The 11047-nt window shown below is 51.5% G+C and overlaps 1 protein-coding gene across 1 annotated transcript; it reads right to left on the minus strand.

Moving 5' to 3' along the window:
* Positions 1 to 575: 575 nt before the first annotated feature.
* On the minus strand, positions 576 to 6420 carry LOC123346156 (acetylcholinesterase-like). Its single transcript, XM_044983395.1, has 4 exons — positions 6341 to 6420; positions 3898 to 5401; positions 1710 to 1876; positions 576 to 786 (listed from the first exon to the last, which is right to left on the minus strand). The coding sequence occupies exons 2-4, from the start codon at positions 5391 to 5393 to the stop codon at positions 755 to 757; spliced, it is 1695 nt and encodes a 564-aa protein (XP_044839330.1). The 5' UTR covers positions 5394 to 5401; positions 6341 to 6420; the 3' UTR covers positions 576 to 754.
* Between the last annotated feature and the right edge of the window lie 4627 nt (positions 6421 to 11047).

Consider the following 11047-nt stretch of genomic DNA (forward strand, 5'->3'; position numbering starts at 1 on the left):
CCAACCAAGGGCACATGGTGGGACTGGTGGTTCACCTGGAAGTGTGGCAGGGGAGAGAATTTGTGGCAGAGGGGAGCTGGGTGGAAAGCATGAATCAGCCACAGCGTGTGTGAGAGGACAGGAGTATGGGCCTTAAGGGCAGTATCTTGCAGCAAGGAGTACCACACGTTAACAGCACCTGCATTGCACAGGACCGTGTTAACTTCCAGGATGGGGAAGGGATCTCTGACTCAGGTCCCAGGGGCAGAGCCCTAGTGGGTGAGTTTCCCCGCACAGAGCTTCACAACTTCTACCCGTGCATAGATACAAAAAGCACTCTCACAAAGCACACACAGCGCCCCTCCCACACACACACACACACACACACACACACACACACACACACTCCCCCCTGCTCAGGAGCAGCTAATCAACCTCACACACCAGGGTTCTGTCTCCAGACTAAACATAAGAACACAAGAACGGCCACACTGGGTCAGACCAAAGGTCCATCTAGCCCAGTGTCCTGTCTGCTGACAGTGGCCCCAGAGGGAATGAACAGAACAGGTGATCATCAAGTGATCCTTTCCCCTGAATATACTTTAATGCACCAGGGGTGGAGGAATTGCAGAGGGAGGGTCAATCCATGGATTCCCAGGGGGTTTATTAGCAGGATCCTCGTTAATGAATTGGCAGGCGCTAACAGGAACTGGATGCTCTTGTCTGCAGGGAGGGTTCTCCCCCTTCAGGGGATTATAATTGCTCAGCTCTTCATTCACGCCCCCCCCAGGCTGGGCACGTCTGCTCCTGCGGGACACACAGCGAGTGAGGTTAACAGCAGCGGGGATGAGCTCAGACTATGCAGCATCTGGTCTAGTTGAAAATGGGAGGGGAGATCTGCAGGGGAAACCAGGCGCTGCACGGGCTCAGTATGGGACGCTCGCCCCCTACAGTCAGTGCTAATCCCTGTGCACTAGGGGGCGCTTTGCTGCAGAGAGCGGCGGGGGGGCTCAGAAGGGGGCTGTCCCTGCACAGTCAGTGCTTCCCCCAATGCTACATCGTAGCAGTAGGGGATGCTGAGGAGTTCCTGTGTCTCTCAGCATCTGTGAACCCCGGTGTCCAATGTGCAAGGGTCTGTTCCGCCTCCCAGAAAAGGCCCCTGGCACATAGGAGTCCCAGTGGATGTTGGATTCTCCTTCCCTCCCTGTGCTACACAGTTACACAGCGGCCGCACCCCTCCCCAGTCAGCTGTTTTTCTTTCTTTCATTGCCTCTTTTCTCTTCAGTGACATTACGGGCCACCTGCCTCCAGTTCCCTCTGTCACTGGATCCATCCCTCCACCCCCCCCCCTCAACCTGCTGGGAATCCCCCTCTGAGCTCAAGCCTTCTCCGCTGGAATGGGGGCACATGGGGTTGGGCTGATACAGGAAACATGGGTGTCATTGTCCTCCCGGAGGGGCCGAGCAAGTGAAGATGGGTCAGAACCTGTGGCTTCCCACAGCAGATGGGTTCTGGAGTTCCCAGGGGATGCGAGAACTACCCCAGGCAGGAGCATGGGGCATCTCTAGGAGGCCAGAAAATCCCACGGAGATGAGAATGTGTTCCAGGGTCCTAGTGGTACCCCCAGCTCCTATCCAGCCCCAGGGGTGGGGGATTGCCGGGCTCAGAGGGAGAGGGACATGGGGCCTTTCCACTCTAGGGCTGCTGTCTCTCACCTCACTGATGCTCACCTTTGGGATTCAGCTTCTCTGCAAGCTGTGATGCCATGATGCTGCAGCGTTGATTGAGGGGCAGCTCCGCAACCTCAGACGACTCTAGTCTGATGCGGAAGAAGTTCTGTTTTATGGGGTCGTAGAGGGGCCACTTCTCTCTCTTGCTCTCCACCCCTGTGGGGATCCTAGTGAGAAATTCAATGGAGCACACAGAGTTAGTACCCGGGCTTGGCAGGGACGGGAACATGCTGCAGCCAGAGTCTGTCTCCTGTAGGCAGGGGTCATTAGGAGCCAATTTGCAAAGTTTGGCCTCTTTCCAAAATGGCTGCCATCCCCTATTGTTCCCAATGAGAGTGAAGCCAGAGTCTGCCTTCAGTTAAGATGACTGCTTCCACCTGTTCTCCTTATGTGGGATGATGTTACAGGTTGCCCTTTATAAAGATGGCAGCAACCTCCCATTGATCTTGATGACATTGAAGCCACAGGCTGCCATGAGTCATGATGGCTGCTGTTGGCCTACAACCTCCTTTCTAAAGAGAGAATGCCCCTAGGAAAGATGGCCACTGTTTCCCTCTGTTTCCAATGGGACTGAAGCCAGGCTTCCCTCAGGGAATATGGGCTGAAAGACATAGGAAGGGACAGTGTGGGGGTCTGAACAATATGGATGAAGGCGACAGAGGACACTGCAGTGTTAGTGCTCATGGGACCACAGATAGGAGGGTCTAAACTGGAAGGCAGTCTGAAGCCACCATTTGCCCTCACTTAAGATGGCCTCTCTCACGTGTCCTTCCAAACAGGATGATGTCACGTGCTGCCCTAACTAAAAATGGCCACCATCTCCCACCGCGCTCAGTGAAATTGTTGCCACAAGCTGCCCTGAGTTGGCTGCCATTTCACTACAGCCCTATAATTACCCAGTTCATCCCATTTACCCTTTTTATAAATTGGTACAACATTTGCTATCATCCAGTCTTCTGGAACTTTCCTGCTGCTTCAAGATGGAATGAAAATCAGCTAGACAGGCCAGCAAGCTCCTCAGCCAGCTCTTTTAAAACACTTGGGTGTAAGTTATCTGGTCCTGCTGATTTAGAAATGTCTAAGTTTAGTAGCCTCTGTTTAACATCCTCCCAAGACTCTAGTGGAGTAGAAAGAGTGTTATCATCCCCATGCAATGAGAATATATCATCTGAATTATTTATTGAACATGGCTACCTTTTCTGCATTACTACTGATAATTCTGGAGTTTCCACCTAATAATGAATGGAACAATCCCACTGTCAGGATTCTTTTTTTTCTAATATATTCAAATAACTCCTTATTGTCCCCAATTCTGCTGGCCGTAGATTTCTCAAAGTCTCTTTGCTTCCCTTATCAGTTTTCTACAATTCCCAATGTCTGATTTATATTCATTACTATCAACCTTCCCTTTATTCCATGTATTGGATATTATTTTTTAAATTTTCCCAACTGCCTTCACTTCCCTAATCTGAGAATCAGTGGTTCCAAGCTGGATGGTTAGGACTAGAATAGGGAATTTTGAAGATTTTTTTTTTTTGAAATTTTGCTTGCTTATTTTTAGAGCAAGGGAGTATGGCTTCTTATCTATCCCATGGTGTATGCTTAAAAGTTATGTTGCCACAGTTATCTCAGTCAGAGATGTGAAAAAAACCACATACCTGACTGCCATTGTTGAGCTGATCTAACCCTTAAGTTGATGGACAGATGCTTTTTCTCAATGTAGCTCCTGATTTTTGGGCAGGTGATGTTCCTCCATTGCTGGAGCAACAACTTTTGCTGCTGCAGGCTGTATCGATAGGATGAGCTGACGTAGGCATGCCTGTATAGTGTTTGTAGCATGGACATCCCCTGAGTTTGTGTGGCCAGGCTTTGAGATCATTGGCTACTAGCTAAAAGCCAGGTTTCATTGAATGAGGATGGGGGTGTTCATGGGATCACTGACATCCCGATGAGGGAAGAAGGGAATTATCTCTACCCTGGAACCAAGGGGCTCAGATTTTACCTCCCTGAAGTAAACTCAGCTATAGGTCAGGGGCTTCAACCAAAGAGATTATCTATTTTTCAAAGGGAACCCCTTCTTCGCCATGGCATTGAGCCGGGTCTTCCTGCATGTTGTGTTCACCTGGCCAAAGAGTTACAGCTGCTCTCCTGGCCTGGGTCACAAGAGGATTCTGGGGGATTCCCTTACCCACTTCTGGCGAACTCCGCCCAGTACCGCATCACCCTGCGGCTCAGCCCCGCCTCGGCCTCCGTGTGGTTGGCTCCTCCCACAGATGCCAGGGTCCCAAACAGATAGGGCAGCTCAGCGCCATGGGGCACCGCCGTCCACTCAGGCGTAGACAAGCCGCTGCTGCGGTGGGCAAAGTCGTAGGCATACACGGGACTGCCGGTCTCCACCGCTCGCCTAGCCATCTCGGCTACTGGACACACAATGAAGTAGTCACCAAGGATTTGATCCATGGCCCATCGGTACCGTGCTTCACCCTGCCCCTGCCCCTCCTGGCTGTACTGCTGTGCCACGGCCCGGATGGCCTCTTCTGGGGCCTCTGGCACTATCATCCTCACCGCCTGCAGCAGCTCCTCCCAGCCGATGGAGCTGGCGTTCTTCAGGTTGAAGCTGGAAACAGTATAGATTACTATGTAGGAGCCTTCGTCGGCGTTGATGCCGGTCAGGATGGGCATAGGCTGGCTCTGCTTAGCCTGCAGGAGTCTTGGTGGTGTATCAGGGAGAAAATCCCCATCTGCGGTTGGCACAAAGGAAAACCCCAGCTGCTTCTTGCCCCGCAAGATGGAGAACTCATATTTGGGGAACTCCCCTGCTGCCTTCCCCTGCAGGCAGCCCACCAGGGCCGTGTCATCGCTATCGGTGCAACCCAGCAGCTGGCCCAGCCTCTGGCCTCTCTTCTGGGCCTCCTCAAGGGAGCTCCAAACCCACGGTGCTGTCGGGGCGCCGCTCTGCAGCACGGCGCGGGTGAAGAGGGGCCGGCTGCCCGGGGAGAGGAGGTGGAAGCCAACTGAGGAACCGCCAGTGCACTGGCCAAAGAGCATCAAACGAGCTGGGTCCCCACCAAAGGCAGCCATGTTGTCCCGCAGCCAGTGCAGCGCCAAACGCTGGTCCCACAGGCCAGCGTTCCCTGGGGCGGCTGGGGGCAGAGACAGGAAACCCAGCGCCCCCAGCCGGTAGTTCATGGAGGCCACGATCACGTTCTCGGTGGCGGCTAAGAAGCGCCCGTCATAGACATCGAGGGAGGCTGCACCAAAGGCAAAAGCCATACCATGGATCCAGACGAGGACTGGGGCCAGCTCACGGGGCCGGGGATGGGGCACCCAGATGTTGAGGAAGAGGCAGTCCTCGGACTGCGGCATTTTGGATTTCCACACATAGGTATCAGGGTAATTAGAAAATGGAGGCTGGTGGCAGGCGTTGCCGAAGCTGGTGGTCTCCAGGACTTGGCTCCAGGGCTGGTGGGGAAGTGGTTTCTGGAAGCGCAAGGCCCCCACGGGGGGCTCGGCGTAGGGGATGCCCAGGAAGGCCATCACTGTGCCGGAGCCGGCTGGGAGGCGCTTGCCCCGGATGGGGCCGCTGGTGGTGAGCACCACAGTGCTGTTGTCATCGGAGCCAGAGCTGGGGCCCAGCAGGGAGAGGAGGAGCAGGCAGGGGAGCGCAGGGAGGAGTCCCAGCATCACGGCAGCTGGAAGGGAAACCCCCCCAGAGGGAGTTACAGGGAACGGGATACGGGGTCTTTCCTCTCTAGGGGGTGCTGGCTCCCATTCAGTCTCTGCCACCTAAATCCAGACAGCAGGTGGGAGTAGGGTGACCAGACAGCAAATGTGAAAAATCGGGACAGGGGTGGGGGGTAATAGGAGCCTATATAAGAAAAAGACCCTAAAATCAGGACTGTCCCTATAAAATTGGGACATCTGGTCACCCTAGGTGGGAGCTTGCAGTATCAGCCTTGATCCCCTTTAGAAAATACAGCATCTGGTCAGTCACCCCCTGTCCTCTCAGTCCCAGCTCTGTGTCATCCCTGGCTCCCAGGCCTCCTGCTCTAACCCACTAGGCCTCACTCCCCTCCCAGAGCTGGGACTAGAACTCAGGTGTCCTAGTGCTTGAGGTTGCCTTTCACAGCATCTGCCCGAAATGTATCTCTGAGCCCAGCAGCTGCGACCCCGGGGATCTCCTTGGGCAGATGCTCTCTCGGGGATCCCTGCTGGTTCAGGCCTGTTGGGTGCTGGGAGGAGGCAGGGAATGGGCTCAGTAGTGAGAATCCACAGCATAGCCAGGAGGAAACAACCAAAGGCAGAGAAGGCAGATCAAATGCTCCTTACCTTGCTGTCCCTGGCTCTGGGACAGGAGAGGGATCTAGTGGGTTAGAGCAGGGGGGCTGGGGACCAGGACTCTTGGGTTCTATCCCCAGCTCTGGCAGGGGAGTGGGGGCTAGTGGGTTACAGCAGGGAACAGGACTCCTGGGTTCTATGCCCAGCTCTGAGAATGGGATCTGTGGAGAGGGTATTAAGTGGGTAATTACCAAGAGTGATTCCAATTCTAGTTGTTATTCCACTTCCTCCTCTCCCTTCCCCCCTCTGTCCACGTCTCAGAGCCAGTGGGGCCTCGGGTAGCCCAGACTCACCTGCCCTTCGCCTCGGAACACTTGCAGCTTTGTGAGTCTCGCTGTGTCTCACAACAGGGGCCAGTTGTTGCGGGAGTCGAGTGGATGCCTCAGATGCTGAGAATAACAGCCAGGGAGCAGCCACTGGGGGCTTATTTATCCTCAAATCTGTGACCTCGTGGGGCTCTGCACATACAGGGGGAGGGGGATCTGCAGCGTCCGGGTGGGACTGTTGGGTAGGAGCCAAAGGCTTTGGAAACAGACATCAGTTAGGTAAATAGCCTGAGATGTCTGGGAACAGAAGGGCTGCGGGCGTTGAACCTCTGGTGTGGGGCAACCGATAACAACCATATACCGGCCGTTCCGATTCATCTGCCCAGCACTGAGAGGCAGCCACCTCTGGGGTGGGGCAGCTGGGTACCAGGAAATGAACGGAACATCTAACGGAGATATCAGCCAGGAAACCAGGGTTCAAACCCCAACTAGGGGAGAAAGTGCTAAGCGATGTTCAGAGCGGGTCCAGTGATTTGGCTATTTCTCATATGCAAGCTGGCACTTGCTGCAGCATAGCGCTGTGCCGGGGTATTGGGGTCAGCCCTGATTGAGACGGGGACCCCCCCATTGTACTCCCACATCACAGCACTCCCTAGCGCCGCACTGGGGCATTGGAGCCAACACTCACAGCCAGGGAAGAGCGCCCCCTACTGAGTCTCCCACCCTGCAGCACTGACTGTCAGGAGCGATCCCCCCTACCCTGCTCCCTGAAGCATCTGCTGACATTCTGAGGTCTCATTTAGACATCCTGCCCTTGCGGGAACCAGCTGCGCTTGTGAGAACCGCTCCAGGCGAGATCCTGGCTCTCAGAACATGTGGTTGGGCCAAGATCATTATTGACACCTCAGGGCCTGTTTGTTCCTCCTGCGGGGGTGACCTTGAAATTGCCCTAAGTTCCCCGGGTTGCTTCTCATACTCACTTGCCAATACAGGTTGGTTATTTCTAGTTGCTTGTGTTGGTCACAAGTTGAGCACAGTTGACCTAAGTTGGGAGCGTTACCGCAGAACACCGAGTGCTTATTACTTAGGCTTGGCAGAACTCACTAGTTATTCCTTTATAATTTTGGCAGGTGATAGCAATGTCCCCTTTTAAGCTTTTTCTTCAATTTTTGTCACTTTCAGTGTAACCCACACACCTCCTGGGTGCAGGGCTCTGGCCCCTCCAGTGGCACCGAGACCTCTTAGAGATTAATGAGTTAGCTCAGAGCCATGTGACTTTTAGCTCATGCAGGAGAGGTTCACAGACTAAGCTCCCGAGTTCCCAGATTCGATCCCGCCTGCCGACAACGGGGGTCCGTTGGTGTTGCGTCAGTTTTCGTAGTTGTGTGAAATTAGTGGGGAGAGGTCAGACACTTCTTTAATGGCAGGTGAGATTCCAAAAGTGAACATTTTATAATCTGTTAAAACATGAATTGTCAACCTCACATCTCAGAAGACACAAAGTCAATAGCATTAAGCCCCCAACCTTTTTCATCTGGCAGGCGGCAGACGAGCGTCTGCTGAAATGCTGCCGAAATTCAGCAGCATTTCAGCGGATGCTCGTCCACCGGCCAGTACGTGGGTGCACTCAGACGCCTTGTCGGGCACCATGGCACCACAGGCAGTGTGTTGGGGACCTCTGCATTAAGCTTAACTCCAACATATCTCCAAGCAGCATGTTCCTTCCTTTGCCTATCCATACATTTCAATTATTACTGATCGAAATATTTTTTAAATCAGCTTGCGCGTGTGCGGTGAAATCGATGATTGGCGACATTTACCGATATAGTTTAATCGTTCCAAGCCTAATGTCACTGCATAGCAACAGAGGAGGAGAAGTGATGCAGGGTGGGACACCAGAAGATCTGTGGGGGATGGGAGCCCAGGGCTAGTGTAGAAGGGGGCTGTGGGTTAGGATAGAGGCGGGGGGAGCTGAGAGCTGTGAGGGGATAGCAGGTGGCTGCGGGTCTGGAATGAGTAGATATTAGGTGAGTTGTTTCCTGGGGCTAATTTAATTTATCCCCATCCTGTTTGTTCTCCTCTTGATCCAAACAAGCTGCTGGCCCTAACCCAGAATGAGCCATAGTGGCCAGCAACAGCCTTTTGATCAATAAAATTGTTTCAAAACCCCATGAAGTCTGTTAATGTTGACCATCAAGTCGGCAAGAGTACTTAAGAACCTAGCTGAAGCAATCTCTGAGCAGTTAGCAATTCTCTTTGAGAACTCCTGGAGAAGGTCCCAGAACACTGGAGGTGGGCAAACATAGTACATATCTTTAAAAGGGGAAAGAGGATCCAGGGAATTATAGACCCATCAGCCTAACTTCAACATCTGGAAAGATACTGGAACACATGATTAACCAATCAATTTGTAAGCATCTGGAGGATAATAAGGTTATAAGGAATAGCCACCATTAATTTGTCAAGAACAAATCATGACAAACCAACTTCATTTCCTTCTTTAATAGGGTTACTGACTTTGTGGATGGCAGGGAGGGAGGAGAGGGGGAAGCAGTAGAAGTGATATAGCTCAGTTTTAGTAAGGCTTTGACAAAGTTCTGCATAACATTCTGTAAGAAAACTAGGGAACTGTGATCTAGATGAAATTACTATAAAGTGGGAGAACAATTGTTTGAAAGACCATACTCAAAGAGTAGTTAACAACGGCTTGCTGTCATATTAGGAGGGTGTATCTAGTGGGATCCTGCAAGAGTCAGTCTTGGATCTGGTACTATTCAATATTTTCATTTATGGCATAATGGAGTAGAGCGTATGCTTGTAAACTTTACAGGTGACACCAAGACGGGAGGGGTTGCAAGCACTTTAGAGGTCCGGTTTAAAATTCAAAATGACCTTGACAAACTGGAGAACTGGTCTGAATTCAACAAGATGAAATTAAATAAAGACAAGTGCAGAGGATTTCACTTAGAGAGGAAAAGTCAAATGCACAACTACAAAATGGGGAATAACTGGCTAGGCGATAGTATGGTCGAAAAGAATCTGGGGGTTATAGTGGACCATGAACTGAATATGAGTCATCAATGTGATGCAGCTGCAAAAAAGAAGAATACGATTCTGGGATGTATTGACAGGAGTGCTGTATGTAAGACACAGGAGGCAATCGTCCTCCTCCACTCAGCAGTGGTGAGGCTCCAGCTCATAGACTCATAGACTCATAGACTTTAAGGTCAGAAGGGACCATTATGATCATCTAGTCTGACCTCTTGCACAACGCAGGCCACAGAATCTCACCCACCCACTCCTGTAACAAACCCCTAACCTATGTCTGAGTTATTGAAGTCCTCCAATCGTGGTCTGAAGACCTCAAGCTGCAGAGAATCCTCCAGCAAGTGACCCGTGCCCCATGTGCAGAGGAAGGCGAAAAACCTCCAGGGCCTCTGCCAATCTGCGCTGGAGGAAAATTCCTTCCCGACCCCAAATATGGTGATCAGTTAAACCCTGAGCATGTGGGCAAGACTCACCAGCCAGCACCCAGGAAAGAATTCTCTGTAGTAACTCTGTAGATCCTACCCCATCTTAACATCCCATCACAGACCACTGGGCATACTTACCTGCTGATACCTGTGTCCAGTTCTGAGTTCTCCACTTTAGGAAACATGTGCAATAAGGATGATAAAAGGTTTAGAAAACCTGACCTATCAGGAAAGGTTAAAAAAACGGGGCATGTTTAGTCTTGAGAAGTGAAGACCGAGAGGGGACCTGATAACAGTCTTCCAATATGTTCAGGGGTGTTATAAAGAGGACAAGCAGCAAAGAATCCTGTGGCACCTTATAGACTAACAGACGTTTTGCAGCATGAGCTTTCGTGGGTGAATACCCACTTCGTCGGATGCAAGAGTGGAAATTTCCAGGGGCAGGTAAATATAAGCAAGCAAGAAGCAAGCTAGAGATAACGAGGTTAGATCAATCAGGGAGGATGAGGCCCTGTTCTAGCAGTTGAGGTGTGAAAACCAAGGGAGGAGAAACTGGTTCTGTAGTTGGCAAGCCATTCACAGTCTTTGTTTAATCCTAAACTGATGGTGTCAAATTTGCAAATGAAATGTGAATGGCTTGCCAACTACAGAACCAGTTTCTCCTCCCTTGGTTTTCACACCTCAACTGCTAGAACAGGGCCTCATCCTCCCTGACTGATCTAACCTCGTTATCTCTAGCTTGCTTCTTGCTTGCTTATATTTACCTGCCCCTGGAAATTTCCACTCTTGCATCCGATGAAGTGGGTATTCACCCACGAAAGCTCATGCTGCAAAACGTCTGTTAGTCTATAAGGTGCCACAGGATTCTTTGCTGCTTTTACAGAACCAGACTAACACGGCTACCTCTCTGATAAAGAGGACAGTGACCGATTGTTCTCCATGTCCACTGAAGATAGGACAAGGAGGAATGGGCTTAGTCTGCAGCCAGGGCAATTTAAGCTAGATATTAGGAAAGACTTTCCAACTCTAGGAATACTTAAGCTTCCAAGTGAGGTCATGGAGTCCCCATCATCGGAAGCTTTTAAAAACAAGTTGGGCAAACCCCTGGGTCAGGGATGGTCTAGGTTCACTTGGTCCTGCCACAGTGCAGGGGGCTGGACTTGATGACTTTTCAAGGTCCCTTCCAACCCCACATTTCTATAAGTCTATGATTAACCCATTCTGGACCAGAACCATATTTAACACAAATAAGGACCCAGAA

Source organism: Mauremys mutica, chromosome 12 (assembly GCF_020497125.1).
Source record: "Mauremys mutica isolate MM-2020 ecotype Southern chromosome 12, ASM2049712v1, whole genome shotgun sequence".
NCBI classification, from domain to species: Eukaryota; Metazoa; Chordata; order Testudines; family Geoemydidae; genus Mauremys; species Mauremys mutica.